Source organism: Chrysemys picta, chromosome 3 (assembly GCF_011386835.1).
Source record: "Chrysemys picta bellii isolate R12L10 chromosome 3, ASM1138683v2, whole genome shotgun sequence".
Taxonomy (NCBI): Eukaryota; Metazoa; Chordata; order Testudines; family Emydidae; genus Chrysemys; species Chrysemys picta.
The window spans coordinates 37,519,777-37,539,999 of NC_088793.1; the positions used below are offsets into that span (position 1 = coordinate 37,519,777).

At 42.7% G+C, this 20,223-nt stretch overlaps 1 protein-coding gene across 1 annotated transcript; it reads left to right on the top strand.

Annotated features, from left to right (window-relative positions):
* Nucleotides 1–17,983: 17,983 nt before the first annotated feature.
* LOC101932202 (uncharacterized) lies at nt 17,984–19,507 on the top strand (the record flags this gene model as incomplete). The annotated part of the gene is given in 3 exon segments (XM_042848929.2): nt 17,984–18,454; nt 18,720–18,819; nt 18,822–19,507. Coding segments are annotated over 3 exon segments (1,131 nt in total), but the record flags the coding sequence as incomplete, so codon positions are not given.
* Between the last annotated feature and the right edge of the window lie 716 nt (nt 19,508–20,223).

Below are 20,223 nucleotides of genomic sequence, written 5' to 3' on the forward strand. Positions count from 1 at the left end.
TTTTTAAAAATCCTGCATGTATTTTTACCTTGTTGGTAAGACCAGATTTGTAACATATACTGGACATGTAGATGATGAAACAGGCTGGATTTGTTCTTCCATGGACAGTCTGAGGTCAGAAGCAGGTTTCTAGTGTGTGTTTGTCAGGCCCCAGACTATAAATTATGAATTAGCTAATATTCTTAGTAAGTAGGAGAGTTTATTAATTCACTCTGCTTGCAGAAATCAGAATTATACACACAATTAAATATACGCTTGCATTGTCCATCATTGCAGCTGCTTGGTATTTTATAGATAAGTATGAAAAACTTGGCTTATAAATTGTCCCTCAGCTTCCCACATGTCAATTTTGGAAGGGAGGCGTGGCACTAGCATAGCAGAATTACTTAACTGGTGCCTGAAACTAAAGACAATTGATATACAGAGCTCCCAAATGGAATTAGCACCATCTAATTAGGTTTCAGAAAGAGAAACTCCAGCACTTTGTCCATTTGCCAAGTCTATTACGGACACCTGGGCTTCAGTGATTGTGGCCTGGATTTTTAAAGATACGTAGGTGTTGCTTCACTCAGTGATTTGGGAGCCTAAGGGCTAGTATACACTGGCAACGTTAAAGCGCTGCTGCGGCAGCCCTTTAACGTGGCTTGTGTAGTCACAGCAGAGTGCTGGGAGAGAGCTCTAAAATAACTCTTTAAAAAGCTCTAAAAAACCCACCTCCACGAAGGGTGTAGCTCCCAGCGCTGGTGCACTGTCTACACTGGCACTTTACAGCGCTGAAACTTGCTGCACTCAGGGGGGTGTTTTTTCACCCACCTGAGCGAGAAAGTTGCAGCGCTGTAAGTGCCAGTGTAGACAAGCCCTAAATCTCATTTTCAAAAGGAATTTAGGTTCTTAGGAGCCTAAAGCCTTTTTGAAAATAAGATGTAGGCTACTCAATAAATTAGGCATTGCAGCACTGAGTGCAGTGTCAAAATACCTTTAAAAATCTGGGCCTATGACGAGCATTTCTGCATTTCCCCATTTTACAATTTTCAGTGAAAGTCTATTTTAGTGCTTGAGAAGGGTTCAGCATGACAGCCCTGGAGTCAGACTTCTCCTAATCGATATAGATGCTGCCTGATCCTGCCATGCAAATGCTGCCCAAATGACCACATGAATACTTCTCAACTCTATTCCAGAGGGGCCGGTTGTTCTTGAGAACATGTCCCTCTCTGCTGAAATGTGCACCAATTGCTTCCTACTGCACTTTAAACATTGCCAGAGAAGAAGGGACATTTTTTCAAGATTCTCATAGGTTTGAGCATTTTTATTAATCTGTCTTCAATAGCATTTTGGTTTGGTCTAATCTGGAATGTTTGTTTTGTCTGTGACTGGGCTAGATATCTTGTTATAAGTATGTGATGATGTATTTGTCCCTAATCACAAACTGACAGGGTTATCAGTCATGAAGTAGCCTCTATTTGAACTGGGTTAAAGTGAAATGCACACATCACTGAGCAATACCTCTCATCTGCTCCCCTTTACTAGTTTTATCATTCTTAAGATTAATTGACCATTTATTGAAGTGAATGTAATAAATGAAAATATCTCCAGTTTCCCTTTTTGTATTCATACCATTCGCTGCTCTTTAATTGAACTTGTTAATTGGTGACTCATATGTTTATTTTTTCCCCTCGCTAAATGAATATTATCGATCTGAGGAATGTCCCAGTTTATCACATCCGTTCCCCAGGGAAGTTCCAGAGGTTGTCAGAATCGCTTTTAATCTCTAGCTTTTGCTTATAAGTCTTTGACTTGTATGTCTACAAGTATGTCTACACTGGCAAGTTTCTGCACAAGAAGTTATACCACTTTTATTAAAGTGCTGGAATTAAACCGCTGTTACGTGTCCACACTGTGCCCCTTGTGATGCTGGAGTGCATCCACATTAGTAGAGCTTGCAATGGCAAAGAGAGCTGTTCATTGTGGTAGCTATCCCACTGTGCAACTGGCAGCGTGCTATGGGAAGGGTTTGCAATGCCTCAAGGGACAGGCACAGCATCACATGATGCATCCTACTACATTGCCAGCAGCTTTTCAACTGAAGTGGAGGGAGAGAGGCTGTGTGTGTGTGTGTGTGTGTGTGTGTGTAGAGACAGTGTGTTTTGGGGGACAGAGAGTGTGTCAGCATGCTGTCTTGTAAGTTCAGACAGCGTCAGGAAGCAACCAGTCCTGAGGCAGGGGGAAACCTCAACATCAGCCCCCAGCTCCCTCCCCAGCTCTCTGCACAGCAATCTCTCTCTCTCTCTCTCTCTCTCTCTCTCTCTCTCTCTCTCCCACACCCACACCCCTCTGTGTTCAACAGCACGAGCATTTCACATTAATGCTTTGCTTTGTGTCCCGGAGCAGATCAGCATAGCACGCAAGGGCTGTCAGAAACGGAGCTTTGAAAGGGGAGGGGCGCATGTCTCCAGGGCAGCCAAGTTCAAAACAATGAGCAGAGTAGACACTTGAGGGATTATGGGACACTTCCGGAGGCCAATTGATTGCTTTCTGCACTGTAATGAGTTTACGCTACAATATAATGCTGGACCCACTGCGCTGTAAGGCTTACGACTCTTTTGCAATGCTACAACTGAGGCGTTTCTGTGCACTAAGGGCATGGCTACACTTGCAGATGTAGAGTGCTGTGAGTTAAACCAGCCCGCAGAGACTGCAGCAGGGAAAGCGCTGCAGTGTGTTCACACTGTCAGCTGTATGCCCACTGGCGTGGCCACATTTGCGGCATTTGCAGCGGCATTGGGAGCGGTGCATTATGGGCAGCTATCCCACAGATCACCTCTTCCCATTCTGGTGCTTTGGCTTGTGGGAAGAGGGGGGGGGCATTCTGGGTCCTGTCCCAATGCCTTGTGATGCATCGCTTCGCATCCCAGCAATCCCTGTGCTTCCGTCCACATTTGGCCCCATCTTTCAACGTTTTTTGTACTGCGCGCTCTGTTTTCCCTTTCGGTCTGCGGGAATGGATCCCGAACTGCTGAGGAATATGCTGATGGGTCTCGCCAGCACATCACGAATTGCAGTCGAGTTACTCCTTAAGCTACAAACTTACAGTGAGGAGTCCGACTAGGATGTCAACTCGCATAATGCATACGACACGAGATTGCTTGTGGCATTCACAGACATGCTCATGACAGTGGAACACAGCTTTTGGGCTTGGGAAACAAGCACTGAATGGTGGGATCACATAGTCATGCAAGTCTGGGATGACGAGCAGTGGCTGCAGAACTTTTGGATGAGAAAAGCCACTTTCATGGGACTGTGTGCTGAGCTCGCCCCCACCCTGCGGCGCAAAGACACAATATTGAGAGCTGCCCTGCTAGTGGAGAAGCGGGTGATTATTGCAATCTGGAAGCTGGCCACTCCAGACAGCTACCGATCGGTTGCTAACCAGTTTGGAGTGGGAAAATCGACCGTTGGAATCGTGTTGATGCAAGTATGCAGGGCCATTAATCGCATCCTGCTCAGAAGAACCGTGACTTTGGGTAACTTGGATGACATTGTGGCTGGCTTTGCACAAATAGGTTTCCCTACCTGCAGAGGGCAGATAAATGGGATGCATATTCCAATTCTGGCACCAGCCCATCTAGCCTCCGAGTACATAAATCGTAAGGGTTATTTCTCTATGGTTCTCCAGGCACTTGTGGATCACCATGGGACCACATTTCTGAACATTCATGTTCACTTAAAAACAATGTGGGAGAGCTCACATCTGTAGAAAAATATGAGTTTTCAGATTTCAATTCACCCTTTTATAAGTTATTATTCTCACCATTTTTTGGCAACAGTTTATCATGAGCTATAGGATAAGTGAGGGGAAAGCAGGGTCGGCAAGAATACTGGGTCTAAGTTCAGAGCTAAAAAACTATGCAACACTTCCATAGGAAAGCCTTTGACAAGTTCCCTCACCAAAGACCTTAAGCCAGCTAAGCAGTCATGGGATAAGAATGAAGGTCCTCTCATGTATTAGTAACTGTTAAAAGATAGGAAACAAAGGGTAGGAATAAATGGTCAGTTTTCACAGTGGAGAGAGATAAATAGCAGGGTCCCCTAAGGATCTATACCTGTGCTATTCATCATATTCATAAATGATCTGAAAAAAGGGGTGAATTGTGAGGTAGCAAAATTTGCAGACAATAAAAAATTACTCAAGATAGTCAAGTCCAAAGCTGACTGTGAAGAGTTACGAAGTCTCTCACAAAACTGGGTGACTGGGCAACAAAATGGCTGATGAAATTCAATGTTGATAAGTGCAAAGTAATGAACTTTGGAAAAAATAATCCGAACTATACAATACAAAATGATGGGATCTAAACTAGGTACTACCACTCAAGAAAGAGATCTTGAAGTCATCATGGATAATTCCCTGAAAACATCTACTCAGTGTGCAATAGCAGTCAAAGCTAATAGAATGTTAGGAACCATTAGGAAAGGGACAGATAATAAGACAGAAAATATCATAATGCCACTATATAAGTCCATGATACTCCCACTCCTTGAACACTTCATGCAGGTCTGATCACCCCATCTCAAAAATGATATATTAACACTGGAAAAGGTGCAGAGAAGGTCAACAGAATGCCTAGGGGTATGGAACAGCTTCCATTTTGGGGAGAAATTAAAAAGATTGGGACTGTTCAGCTTAGAAAAGAGATGACTAAGAGGGGATATCATCAAGGTCTATAAAATCATGAATCGTGTGGAGAGAGTGAATAATGAAGTGTTATTTACCCCTTCACATAACACAACACAAGAACCAGCAGTCACCTAATGAAATTAATAGGCAGCAGGTTTAAAACAAACAAAAGTACTTCACACAATGCACAGCCAATCTGTTTCAGAGTAGCAGCCGTGTTAGTCTGTATCCGCAAAAAGAAGAACAGGAGGACTTGTGGCACCTTAGAGACTAACAAATTTATTAGAGCATAAGCTTTTGTGGACTACAGCCCACTTCTTCGGATGCCAATCTGTGTAACTCATTGCCAGGAGATGTTGTGAAGCCCAAAAGTATAACTGGATTCAAAAAGATTTTAGATAAATTCATGGAGGATAGGTGTCTCAATGCTGTTAGCCCAGATGGTCAGGGATGCAACCCCATGCTCTGGGTGTGCCTAAACATCCAAAAGCTGGGACTGGACAACAGGGGATGATCCGCACTCCTACTTTAGCATCTGGGCCTGTACCTGATGTTTCACTTAGGACAGAAGAATCCCAGGCACTGCTACAGACTAGGGATCGAGTGGCTAGGCAGAAGTTCTGCAGAAAAGGGCCTAGGGGTTACAGTGGACGAGAAGCTGGATATGAGTCGACAGTGTGCCCTTGTTGCCAAGAAGGCTAATGGCATTTTGGGCTGTATAAGTAGGGACATTGCCAGCAGATCGAGGGATGTGATCATTTCCCTCTATTTGGCATTGGTGAGGCCTCATCTAGAGTACTGTGTCCAGTTTTGGGCCCCACACTACAAGAAGGATGTGGAAAAATTGGCAAGAGTCCAGCGGAGGGCAACAAAAATTATTAGGGGGCTGGAGCACATGACTTATGAGAAGAGGCTGAGGGAACTAGGATTATTTAGTCTGCAGAAGAGAAAAATGAGGGGGGATTTGATAGCGGTTTTCAGCTACCTGAAAGGGGGTTCCAAAGAGGATGGATCTAGACTGTTCTCAGTGGTAGCAGATGACAGAACAAGGAGTAATGGTCTCAAGTTGCAGTGGGGGAGGTTTAGGCTGGATATTAGGAAAAACTTTTTCACTAGAAGGGTGGTGAAGCACTGGAATGGGTTACTTAGGGAGGTGGTGGAATCTCCTTCCTTAGAGGTTTTTAAGGTCAGGCTTGACAAAGCCCTGGCTGGGATGATTTAGTTGGGGATTGGTCCTGCTTTGAGTAGGGGGTTGGACTAGATGACCTCCTGAGATCCCTTCCAATGCTGATATTCTATGATTCTATGTTGTACGAGGTCTGCTAAGCAGGGGACTAAAACTGCCATCAGCCCTATCCCTACTGCACAACCCCTTCCTCCTGGCTAGGTAATGGTAAAGGCCCTGAACCAAGCCAGGAGTTGCTGCACGGCAAGTAGAAAGAGCTGGAGAGAAGCTGAAATCAGAAGTAAATCCTCAGGAACCATATGCAGAGCCGAGCATGGAACAGATGGAGACTGACAGACATTACAGTTGGTGCAGGTCTATGTAGGATTTGAGGGGGAGCAGCAGTCACTGGGCAGGAAGCTAGTGTAAAGGGGCTCCAGTCAGAGATACTAACTGCGTCTGCCTGTAAACCTGCAAGATCCCAGGACCCAAACATTTACCACTATTGCTCACTTTGAACTGTAACTGTTTTATGCCTCTGAACCGAAGGTATTTTCAACCTTTCCCTTTTCCGCCAGCCCTAGTAAAATATCCTTTCACTTAGCCGTGTGTCTGAGTGATTACTGGGACCCAGCAGGGCTAGCACCTACAAGGTCCAACTGTTGAAGGCCCAACAGTGCTTGCCTCAGAGCCATGGAATACCTGGCAAACAACTGGAATCTTAGGAGTTTGGTGTACAGAGCAACTCCCATAATTCCAATTTTTGACTCATGATTTTTGAGCACCTGGTGTTGGCAATACTGGCTACTCATCCGTAGCATAGGATCAAGGCCACTGCTTTGTTTCCAGAGTGTCTCGTGAATCCACATGATGTAGACAAATATTAAACGTTGCATGTAATTTATGGACAAAATGTGCCTTTTTTTCTTGATAGTATGACACCAAATAATGGAGAATGAGGGGAGATTTGCTAATTCCAGACACATGTTCACACCACATCCATTTGAGAAATTCTGATAACTCACAAATGGAGAAGAAGCAGATCTTTTTGCGGGGGCAGGAACATATCAGAAGATCTTTAATTGCATGCAGTCACTGCCGGTTTTCCCCTTTAAACATATAAATAAACCAAATTCCTAAGATCTGCACTGCTCCTTTAACATCTGGCCCTGCACCTGAGAAAATTACTGTCTGTAGGTGAGGACTGGCCTGTCTCCCAAGGTATAACAATTATACACAGTCTCATTGAAGAGAATGGTGATTGCTGAAATGTATAATCCCAAAAGAAGGCTGCACCAGCTGATGGTGTACTAAATCTGCAGATAAAGCATTGTTTTTATACCTGTACTAAAATCTTTTAAATAAATGTGCACCTTGTGAGATCAGAAATGAGCATTTTGAACACTGGAGTGACAAATAGAAGCCTCTTTGTTAAAGCATGGGTCAAAGAGAGAGTTCCCCACAAGCGTCATCCCAATTATTATCGTACGCTGCAGTTCTCCCAGCCTGATAGGGACACAGACCAAGCTGTGAAGCATGAACAATCATTTTCTCAAATGAGGCATGTCAGAAATGGGTTGATAGAAATATAAATTCCTCTCCGTTATATTACCTTTTTTCTTATTCTGTGCGGTACACCAAAACTGAGCTATCACACAATAGAGTCTGCGAAACATGGCTATTATTGAAAAGTACAAAGATAGACAGCTCAAACTTCCCTTGAAATTAAGTTTTGTCATTTTGGGAAAGAGCTGTGTCAAATGAGATTCTGTTGTAACATGAATTTTAAAGTAAACTATATCATATTTTGTAGGAAGTAAGGCACTCAGACAAGTTCTAAATAAAATCTTGCTTTAAAATAAAATGGTAGTACACCTTATTTTACCTTTACAGACTTTACCTAATAATCTCCAATAGTTTAGAATGCACAGATCAGCTAACAAATCTATAGACTGGTGTTTCTCAACCAGTAGATCGTGACCCCCAGGCGACCACTAAATGGTGTTGAAAATTTTATTACATTCTAGAGCAAAGAAAATCTCACTTTTCCATTCCCCTCAGACCTTTATCCTTCAAGGTTCAATACGCTGTCATCCTCTTGAAATACTCACACACAAATAAATTAGATAGGCCTGTCATTGACACATGTGTTTTCTTACATTTACAGTAAATGTAAGAGGGTCATGAACATTTGACTTGGAATGAGGGATTGCCAACCTGAAAAGGTTGAGAGATACTGCAATAGACCATCATCATTTCTATTGTGCCTATATTGCAACAGCTTCCAAATGCCTGCATTTTTTCATAGCCACTGAAACTAAGAGGTTGAACATGCTAGTACTTACCAGTATGAATTTCATCTCTGTATGGAACGCAGGAACCTCTTCAAATGTGACATGCTGCTGCAGCAATATTAAATAGAAATTCTTTTAAAATAAAAAATGCCATTACTATTACATTTTCATTCTGCAACCTTATGGGTTTGACATGTTATCTAGATCAGGGGTTCTCAATCTTTTTCTTTCCGAGGGCCCCCCAACATGCTATAAAGAGTCCATGGCTCACCAGTGCCCCAACAACTGTTTTTCTGCATATAAAAGCCAGGGCCAGCATTAGAAGGAGCAAGCAGGGCAATTGTTCAGGGACCCATGCCACAGGGGGCCCCACAAAGCTAAGTTGCTGAGGCTTTGGCCTCAGCCGCAGGTGGCAGGGCTCGGAGCCCCAGGCTTCAGCCCTGCACAACGGGGCTTCGGCTTTCTGACCTGGGTCCCAGTGAGTCTAACATTGGCCCTGCTTGGCAAACCCCCTGAAACCTGCTAACGTCCCCCTGATCTAGATAAAAGAAGAGGAACCAAACTAGTCTGGAAAAAAATGGTTACTTCTGAAAACAGGTGTGCTGACTGCTTCAAGTCGAGCAATAATGCTCATGCAGTCACCTAATTATGTTGGGTACTAAATCTCATAAAATAGTAACTTATAAACTGAAGCTAGAGAACAAAAAGAAAAACATACTTGCAAAAAGGGGTGGTAAAGGCAAAGTTTACTCTAAACAGAAGAAATACACAGTCTCTGAGAATTTTTATACCTCATTATATATGAGTGAAAGGCAAAATAATGAAGACCAGATCAGCATGTGTGAATTTACCTACTCTTTCTAAAGACCTTGGATGAGATCATCAATCCCATCCCTGCAGCCCTTTACACCACCTAAGAAGGCCAGAGCAGCATAAATGTACCTGAGATGTCCCAGTTAGTGCTGGATAAGGATGCCCCAGTCCAGGAACTGTCCAAGGACCCCTTCACAAGCCCCAAAGGCAGGGGCAGGAAGCGTTGGAGGGGCCACAGCACTCAGTGCTACAGTGATTCCAGGAAGTGTTATGGCCCATAAGGCAACTCCAGGGAGGCTGCCATAACTTAGAAAGTCCCCCAAAGTTGTAGTTACATCAGGGCAGCTCTAGTCCCCAGAGCAGCCCAGAATCAGGAGGGCACAGTGATGGCTTAAATACATCATAGCTATCCCTCCACTGTGATGAGAATTCTATACTACACCGCTTAGAGGTCCAGCACAAAATCTCAGCCCTAGAGAAAAGCATAGATAGACCTGATGCAGAAGAGGTTGTAGTAACTAAGGCCCCAAAATTATTAGCTATTACTATTTTTGAATCACCCAGGCATTCAGGCTTTTTAGAAAAGAAAGGACAGAGGGTGGAGAGAATAAAAATAATCAAATCTAATCTAACACAAGGTTTCATCAGACTTTTCAAATAGACCAAGGAAACTCAGAGTTTCTGCAGCCTTTCACAAGAATGTACTACTAGGGCAGCTGAAGAGACTTTCCTTCTTCCCTGCATGTGAATGAAGGAATTGAAATATTGGTATAAAATATTAAGATTAATTAATTATAAGTATATTACATTATCTTCAACATTGTCATCGACTGGGTAATGAGGCGTACAACAGAAGACATGCCAAGAGGCATTAAATGGACATTCTTCTCATCCCATGAAGACCTGGACTCCCAGTCCCTATTCAAGCCCAACTTGATGGTGTTAATTTTGCAAATGAATTGAAATATGAATAGAAATGAATGAACTGAAATTAATAGGGACTGAGAATGGCTGGCTCACTACAAAAGCAATTTTCCCTCTCTTGGTATTGACACCTCCTCATCAATTATTGGGAGTGGACCACATCCACCCTGAGTGAATTGGCCTTCAACATTGGTTCTCCACTTGTAAGGTAACTCCCTTCTTTTCATGTGCCAATATATATTTATGCTTGTATCTGTAATTTTCACTCCGTGCATCTGAAGAAGTGGGTTTTTAGCCATGAAAGCTTATGCCCAAATAAATCTGTTAGTCTTTAAGGTGCCACCGGACTCCTCGTTGTTTCAGAAATGTAACTGTTTGATCAATAAGGCACAGACACAACTCAGCCATACATAGAAAAGATCCCACCATTGTTGTTAAAACAAGGAGAAGAGAAATGGAATATTTATACAGCTGTTCCAACCTGATGGAGAACAACAGTTCTTGAAGTGACTTTGCATTGTATAATGGACTGTTAAAACAAGTTCAAAGAATGTGGAGGAACTTTGTATAAACTATATGAACTTTAAACTGGACATTTCAGCAGCTAGCAGAGTGTTGTTGGAGAAACTGCAACTTGACCAAGAATTTCATGCAAAGTTGGCTATTTGATGCACTGCAGAGGGACCCATGAAAAGTACTTACAGAGATAAGTTGCTGACCAAAGCAAACCAGCCAGTGTTCAATGTATGGCCTAAGGTGGTTGTACCAACAGCTATCGCCTAATGTGGCTGACACAAGAGGGGTGACAAGATGTTTTGGAAAAGACTCTGGAAAATTCTAGCCCCAGTTGCAGGACCTCAAAGGTGATGCCTCGTTCCCTGACTGGATGGTGAGAGGACAACTAAGGCCCATAATGTAGGCTGCCTGACCAACTTGGTTAGAGCCAGGAGTGGAATCAGGGACAGAAATCACACCAAGGATCAAAGCCAGAGAGTCAGGATCCAAAGTCACACCCAGGGTTAATACCAGAGTCAACAATTATGGTCAGGGCAAGGATGCAGGAATCAGGCATAGTGACAGGGACAAGGCATGGTAGCAGGAACCAGGGACTCAGTCTCAGAGTTCTGGACAGGAACAGGTCACACAACTAATTGCTCAGACAAGGGATGGGACAGGAAGAGGAAGTGGAGGCCAATCAGCAGTCTGCTGTTAGTCATCTGACCCTGCTAAGTCAGTGGTTGTAGCTTCTCCTGATGGTGTATTAGCAGCAGTACCCTTAACTAGTCCTTGGAGCTTCATGGCTCAGAGGATCAGGCACCTGCTTGGCAGCTCTAGGGGCCTGAGCTTGAGACTTGCAGTGCCTGACACAGACAACCTTTCAAGTTCTTTGTGTCTAGATGTGTTAATAAGATCTTGGGGCTAATGTAACTTGTTGGGAAGTAGGTTAAAAGGGTTGACTTCTGTGGACCCATTGTGATGGAGACTTTAGTGAACTGGTATGTAAGCAATTGTCTTATGCTTTAACTTTGGATTGTTTTTCCTCTGTTGTGTTACCAACAGCAGAGCTCATAACAAATTAAATTGACACAAGTGAGGTCCTATTTTGAGGGACGTTTAGTCAAAAGCCTAAACAAAATCCATTCCCAGAATAGTGGTTAAGTAGCAGTTATTGTCTATTGTGGTTGTGTTATTTGATTCTGAAAACCCGGATGGTTATCATATCGACCAATTTTTTTTATATTAGCAAAATTGTAGTCCAATACTATTTTTAACTCCTTATATCCTATACTTTTGGATGCTTTTGCTAAGGACAGTTACACTATTGAAACTAAAAACCCGAAGAAAGGTGGCCTGGGTATTCAGCTAAGCAGTTTGCTTAACCAAGATTTGCTTTATACCCTATCTTTCTTACAAGGTTCATAGTGTAATTAAACAGATTATTGTAGGCAAGTGGCCAGTTCCTGATGGATTTTCAAGCTTGCAAATTTGTCTGATAAATGCCAAGAATCCTCTCATCCCTCTATGGGTGAGGCGCATGCTTTGTTGACTTTGAAACCTGCCAAAAACAACATTTATTTTGCCTCTTATAGACAAATTTCCTGACATTTGCCAAGGTGCTCTACGGTCTGCGCTGGCTGCTTATTAGTTTCTAGATGGAGTGTAAAGTGTAGATTTTGACCCTTAAATCCCTAAATGGCTTCAGGTCTTCTTACTTGAGGCAATGCCTCTTTCCCTGTGCCATATTACCACAAATAAGTGGAAGCTCTCAAGTTCGATCATCCTTAGTTTAAAAGACAGGGAGCTGTTAGCAAAATGTTCTCTATGTAGGACTGTCAGCTATGGACCAGTTCCCTCTTGGTCTGAGCCCAGACCTGCTCACTGCAGAGCACGCAGCAAGAGCTATTTATCAAGGGAGTTCTTGTGCTGTCCAAGCACAGGCCAAAGTAAAGGCTGGCATAGAAGCTGCAATGCCCCATGAGAATCAATGGAGGCAGGTGATTCAAAGAAACTAACAATAAATACCAGCTAGACACCCATCAATCAATGACTACAAAGCTCCCAACCTTCACTCAAGCCTTGACCTCCATCAAGCCCCTCCCTCTCCAAAAGCCTTGAGGCTTGACTGTGCCCTTGCCTTATGCAAGGGAAGTGCAGGGAAGCAGAGAGGAATAAAGCTGACCTTGGTTGAACTATGTAATGGCTCCCCAGAATCACAGCCCTGTGATCAGGAGCAAAAACAGGTTGCACTTTATCCGCTCCATGGAACAACTGTGCAGAGAGGGGCAGCCGTGGAGTACATAAGTGTCTTTTTGATATATTTTATACATAAATATGTATAAGCTTGAATATTACTTTGTCCATTTTCACAGAGTTTAAGGTCTGAAGGGGCCACTAGATCACCTAGTTTGACCTCAGTGAAGGCACAGAGAAGGGAAGTGACTTGCCCAGGGTCACGCAGCAAATCCGCAGGAGAGCCAGTAATAGAAGCCAGGTCTGCTGCCTCCCAGTCCAGTGCCTTATGTGCAGCACCACACATTGCCAGTTCAGTAAATGAAATTAATATATGATACCCAGCACATCTTCTGGCACAGGGATGCTCAGCATTGGCCTTCAGACTTGTGACAGCAGAAGCTGTGGTCCCCTCCCTTTGTTATTTTTTTTTAAAGTAAGTGAAGACAGCCCTAAATAATAATAATAAATAAATATACACTGACATGAATTGATCCCTATGACTGAAAGGGGAAAGTAACTGGGCTCCATTTCTGCAGCAGAAAGCTGGGAAGACACACATTTGTAACAAAAATGAGTTACTACGTTTGATATGTATTCCAACGCATCATCTCTCCCACCCTCCTTAAAATCCTTAGGCCAGCCCTGTGTATAGCAGTAGGACTCTGGTGAAAAGGAATCAGTTACCATTAGTTTTTGTGCAAGGATGGGCAGCAAACACTTCTTTCAAAGGTGAATCCAAGGTCAGTTCTGGGTGGAAGACAAGAATCCACAGGCTGGAATCTTCTGCTGCTTCTCTGAGCAAGGGAGATGAGCATATCCAACCATCTGCCAGTGAATTCCTGCACCTGAGGCCAGTTTTGGCAAGGCACAGCCTGGGGACATGGTGCATCCTCCAGCATTTTAACCAAGCACAATTCCTGTGAACTATGGAGGGAGCTGCCGGGCTGTGTGTGCAGTGGGAAGGGCTCCCTTTTCCCGTTTGCCCAGCCTTGCGCACTAGTGCACCACAGGGTAGGCATTCGCCCTCAGTATGTGAAGACTTTCAGGATACTTTAGGCTGACAGCACAATGTAAAATGGAAGCTTACTTAGGATGTATTTGTATTATTTATTTAAAACACCTCATACTCAACTGGTATACTGACATATAGCTCCACTGAAGACAATGGAGCTGCACTGATTTTCAGCAGCTGAGCATCTGGACCGCTGTGTTTTCATTCTGGGGGGAAATCAATAGTTCAAACAAAGCTGTTTTGCAACCAAAACAGCAAATTTCTGTTTTGTCTGTCCTTTACTTCTATATATTATAGTGTTATTTAGCAATATAACGTAAAACTTCCTAGATGCAAGTCAATATCACAACTATCAATACTTTAATAAGCCAGAGAGTCATAATTCCAAATTCCATTTTGGAAATCACTTGAAGGTGTTTCAATAAATTATTTCCCCTAGAAACCAAATTTTCCTGACCTGCTGGCAATTATTGCACTAAGGTAGAAAGGGTTAGGCTGGACCAGAGGGATTTGCTATCTTGCACTTCGATCTTGGCAAAGATCTATACTATAAGCAGTTTCTGAGAAATTTCTCAAGAGATGTCAGCTAAGCATGCCAGAGGCTAACCTCTTCTTTTGTGATTTGTGACTTGTATTTGCATGATTTCACACTTAATCCATAGTGTAGACTGTCAAATGGATGTTATAACTCAGAATTAGCAATCTAATGTGTGAAGATTGATTGGAAAAGCCTAGAGATCAATTTAAGGTGACACTCACATGAAAGTTGAAGCTTAATTTTCAGAATGAGTCCAGATATAGCTCAGCAAAGGATAGTTTTAGTCCTATTTTTTCATTAACAAGAAGTATCTTGTCATATTCATAGCTAGCTCTTTGGCCTACTTATGCCCATATATTTACCACTTGTAAAAGGAACATGTATTTTCGCTATCTTACAATTGTTGGGCTTTCATAAGCAATACTACGGTATATTTTAAATATCTCGTGGCTTCAAAGATTAATAAGGCTATCTACAGTCTAAATGATGACAAAGCAAAATTCCTTCCCTTCCTAAACTAAATTTCCCCTTTGATTCCAGTCCTGTAAGAGGATGAGCACCTCCACAAAGCCACTGGGAGCTGAGCATTCAGATGATTGGGTCCCTTCTTCTCCAAATGCACTCACTGCTCAAAAATAGATACAGCAACTATAAAATAAATAAATAAATCAACCTGTATCTACAGTTGTTTTCATTCAAAGTGTTTTATGTTACTTATTATAGTCCAGAATTTATTAGCAACTGCCACAGAGGATATTCCAAAAGAGGGGTGTGTGTGTGTGAGTGTGAGTGTGAGTGTGAGAGAGAGAGAGAGAGACTTTTTTCTTATTTCCACAAGAATCTATGACTTTCTTTTGCAGCTCAAAGGTGTGTGGGGCTTGCAACAACAGAGTTTATATGTAAAGATCAGCTAACGTGTTTCACATTTTCCACCTAATCCTTACGGTCTTATCTGCCACTATCTTCAATATTTGCTAAACTGGGAGTTTAAAAAATTGTGAAGAAGGTTAAAATGATTGATAATCTGCATTCTCATGAGTTTCACCATAGCATCCACGCACTTCAGTTCAAATATAAGGTGAAACATGACAACTACTATGTAGAAATTGATTTTTTAAATACTAGTTGGAAATGTCATTTATCAAATAAAGCAGTGTCTCATAACTCAATGTCCACTTATGCGCCTTGAGTGACAATAGCTTATTAACATCACAGCTCAGAAAGAACGAGCGTTCTCCTGTAGCTTGCTTGGTAGGAGCTTAATGTTTATTATTAAAAAATATTCTTTAAACTCATATTTGGAAATTCTTCAATATTTTTATATCAAAAGATGCTCCTCCCTTCCCATTGTTATCTTTGTTATAATCAGTTTGTCTTTAAACTACATGTATTAAAAAAAAGGATCCAAGTTCTATAGTAGCTATAATCAGGGCCGGTGCTACCATTAAGGCAAAGTAGGTGGTTGTCTAGGGCACCGAGATTTGGGGGCACCAAAAAATGGTGCCCCCAATTTTTTTTTTTTTACAGCGTTCCTGGGCTGGGCTGCCAGCGGCGTGCTGACATGTGCGGCTCAGACTCCCTCTCCCAGCGCAGCGGCCGCTCCATGCAATTATTGACATTGCCGTTGGGGGTGCCGGCGGCTGGGCAGAGCTCTGCAGCTCCGCTTAGCACTCACGTGGCACGAGCCCGGCGACGGGCGCAACAGCAGGGCTTCGCGCAAGGAAACGGGCAGCTGCCTCCTGCCTCAGCCTCCACAGTCAGCCCCAGTAGGGGGCACGGAGAACAAAAGAGCCTTGGGCGGCAGTCTGGTGGAGGAAGAAAGAGGACCCCAACACCCGTGCGTTGGGCAAGGTAAGCGCTTCCCCACAGCTCGACCTCGGGCGTCTGTGCTCCTGCTCCCCTTGGTCCGTGGCTGGTCCGTGCTCCTGCTCTCCTTGTGCATGATTGGCTGGAGAGGATGGCAGCCTGCAGAGCTGAGCTGCCCCAGTGCCTCCCTCTCCCTGCCCCAGCCTCTGTCATGCCCGGTATCTGGGTTTTAAGCCCTGCTGCTGTGTTATGCCTGCAACAGGCAGGCCTAAGCCTGTGAGTGACCCCCATAGCAGCTGCCTGAAGAAGTGCTTTGGGGAATCACGCAGAAGGAGCGTGATATTTGTTTGAGTTCTCTCCTCATGGAGGCTGTGCTCCACTTGGCGCAGGACTGAAGTCTCAGCAGGACTCTAGGCCCAGCACCTCGCCTCGGTTTGTAGACTTGTAGTGCACTCCTGTCACCAGGCTCAGTCTGGCACCGCTACCCCTCACCAGTGCCCAAGAAGCAGTCAAAAAAGTTGGATGCTCTCGTTAGGTTAGGTTAGGTTAGTGGTCATGCTGTTGCTTGGCCAGAGTAGAGACCACTGAATGCATAATATTCCTCTATGATGTTCTGTCCTGAACAAAATTGGCATGTTATGAGGTAGTGCCCGTGAGGGACAGGTGTCTGTTTATGTCATCCAGCCATCATGTCTTAGGTCTTCTGGGGGGGGCTTTTCCATCCTGCTTTCATTGGATCAAAGTCAAAGATTATTCTCACAGGGAAGTTAGTAGGCATTTAGAGCAGATGAGCATACCACCACAGAGAGCACTTGGCAACCATTTGAGAGTGTGTGACCTATTTAGTTAGAAAATGGAACTTTTCATTCAAATTGAGTTTGTACCATTTGATGTTTTTAATCATTTGGAGGTGCATGGCTGGTTGGACAGAATAGGTTCTGCAGCATTCCCAGTCAGATTTTGATATGAAGGAAGTAAGTATACGTGACTAAAAAGGGTGTATATCTGATTACAATCAACATTGCTTAATTTTAAGGGAAAGTCATCTTGATCTCTTAATTAATATTTATGTCAAACAGTTGATGAAATTCAAATAGTGCCTTATAGTAAGTGACATGTATTCTCTATCCTTTACTTTTAATAGTGAACAAGAAAAAGAACTGATAGGAATAAAATTTCATTTTTTTTCGTTTTCAGTTGATGCAGCCTCATGGCAGATAAAAAAAAATTGTCTGGGGCACAATTTCGTAAGCAGAAGGCTGATAAGCAAAAAGAAGAAAGAAAGAAAGAAAGTTCGTTTCTGAAATATCTCCATCCACTGGCCAGAGATGAAGGTAGTTCAATGCCAAAGGATCAAGCAGAGATGGAGGTGGGGATGAGCGTTTCACAAGTTGAAGAAGAGTTTGAAGAACATAATCTGAATATTGAAGATGAATCAAATGAGACACGCGAAGATCAAAACTTGGAAGACCGTGAAAGCTAAAATGTCACTCGTTTGAATTTGAGCTTTAGTGATCCTGCTACTTGGGCCAAATGCGATGATCAAGTCTGACAAATTCTGGTGGAACATGGGCCGGAACAAGTTCAGCAGTTCGATTTTCCCAAAGATAGTAAGCAAAGAAAATTCTCGACAATTCATTACAAACGTAGACTTGTTAATGGAGAAGAAATGCACCATCAGTGGCTGCAGTATTCCACAACAAGTGATTCTGTCTTTTGCTTCTGCTGCAAGTTGTTTGGCAGTAGTACTATTGGCACATCATCTCTTTCTGAAAAAGGCTCAAGGGATTGGAAAAACATGTCTGCAATTCTTTCATGGCACGAGAAAAGCAGTGAACATTTGGACGAATGTTCAAACATGGAAGGAACTTGAACTGTGATTGAAATACAAGAGAACAATTGATGAAGAACATTTGTGCTTGATTAAGCAAGAAGAAAAGTATTGGCAGCAAATACTAAAACGTCTGATTGCTTTGGTCAGAATTCTTGGTATGCAAAACCTGGCCTTTCGGGGAACACATGAAAAAATGGGAACTTCCTCAAATTTGTTGAATATCTAGCTTTGTTTGACCCGCTTATGGATGAGCATCTTCGCAGGATTAAGGACCAGGAGATGCATGTACAATACTTAGGGAAAGACATACAGAATGAGCTTATTCAGCTTCTATCCAATGCCATCAAACAAAAAATCCTAGCATCTGCTCGTGCTGCAAAATACTTTTCGATCATTCTAGATTGTACACCAGATGCAGGTCACGTTGAACAAATGACCATGATCATTCAATTTGTGGATAGGCCTACTTCAGAGACGGAGAATGAGACTGAATCAGTATGCATAAAGGAACACTTCTTGGGATTTGTGTCGCTTATGGAGACAACTGGAGCTGGTATGACAGAAACTATTCTTCACCAGTTAGAAGAGATGTCATTGCCTATAGAAAACTTGTGTGGTCGAGGCTACGACAATGGGAGCAATATGAAAGGGAAAGAAAATGGTGTCCAGCGAAGAATTTGGATATTAATCCACGAGCCTTTTTCATTCCTTGCAGTGCACGTTCATTGAATTTGGTTGTTAATGATGCTGCAAAGTGTTGCTTGGAGGCAACCGCCTTCTTTGATTTAGTTCAACGTATGTGTGTGTATTAGCTTCTACACATCGCTGGGAAGTTCTAACACGCCACGTATCTAATCTCACAGTTAAACCATTGAGTGAAACAAGATGGGAAAGTCAAATCGATGCCTTGAAACCTCTTCGCTATCAGCTTAGTGACATCTATGATGCTCTGATAGACATCTATGAAGACACTACTCTAACACGATCATCTGGCAATATGTCACGAGTTGATGCAAAGGCTCTTACAAAAGCCATTTCTAGTTTTTTGTTTCTCTTGTTTTGTGGTATGACATATTGTTTGAGATCAACATGACTAGCAAACAACATCAGGCAAAAGAATTCGACATATGTGATGCCATTAATCAACTTGGAGAAACGAAGAAGTTTCTTGTGGGCTGCAGAAGTGACGCAGCCTTTGAGAAAACATTGGTAGATGCAGGTGAACTTGCGGAGGAGTTTGATGTACCGACACTTTTTGAACCAGATCCAATCCATATTAGAAAGAAGAGGAAGCAGTTCACATATGAAGCAGATGACAAACCTATTTATAATCCGAAAGAAAAATTCAAAATGAACTTTTACTTTGCAGTCAATGACACAGCAATACATTCAGTTGAAGAAAGATTCACATTGATGCAGCAAATTAGTTCAGTATTTGGCTTCATATATGATGTTCACAGTTTGCAAAATAAAACACCAAAGCAAATTATGGAACATTGTTTGAATCTGGAGCAAGCTTTGCAACATGGTGAATCCAAAGATATTGATGCCTTTGACTTGTGCAGCGAATTGCACGCTATTGCAAGATGAGTCCAAAGGAGTTGATCACCGCAAGATGTATTGAACTTCATATGGGAAAATAAGCTGACAGATAGTGTCCCTAACACAGTTATTGCTCTTCACATCCTCTTGACTCTCCCAGTTTCTGTGGCCAGTGGTGAGCGAAGCTTCTCGAAGCTCAAGTTGATAAAAACATACATGCGAACATCTATGTTGCAATAAAGACTTGTTGGGCTATCTATCTTGTCAATAGAACATGACATTGCTCACAGCATTGACTTGGAGGAACTTGTTTCTAAATTTGCTAAACTTAAAGTGCGGAAACATAAATTCTAAATTATAACATGTTATTCTGTGACAGTGTATTGTGTATAATGTATGTGATTTATTTTGTGGCGGGGGGCGCAAGGTGGAAGTTTCGCCTAGGGTGCAAAATATCCTTGCACCGGCCCTGGCTATAATGGCAAGGAACAGATGTAATTCATATGAATCAGGAAAGAAAACAAAGTCTATCTTTGTTGTGATCTACTGATTATTTAACAGGACTGGGAATCAGGACTCAAGGGTCTCAGCCCTAGACAAAAGATTTTGCTAAACTGGGATTAACACTAAACTTGTATCAATAATATAAGGAAAATAATCCAAACCTTTCAGATCAATAGATGAGCCAGAGCTACGAAATTCAGATCCAGAGTTTGAAAACTCCCAAATGGCAGGAGTGTTTGGTTCCAGAGTTTTGGTTTAGCCAGTCGTAGAGAATGGAACCATCCATTATAGTTTGAATCTGTGATCTAGCACCCCTCCCCTACAAAAGTTCAGTGATGCTCAGATCAAATGGCCTGGCTTGGACCTATCTCTAATTAGAGTTATAA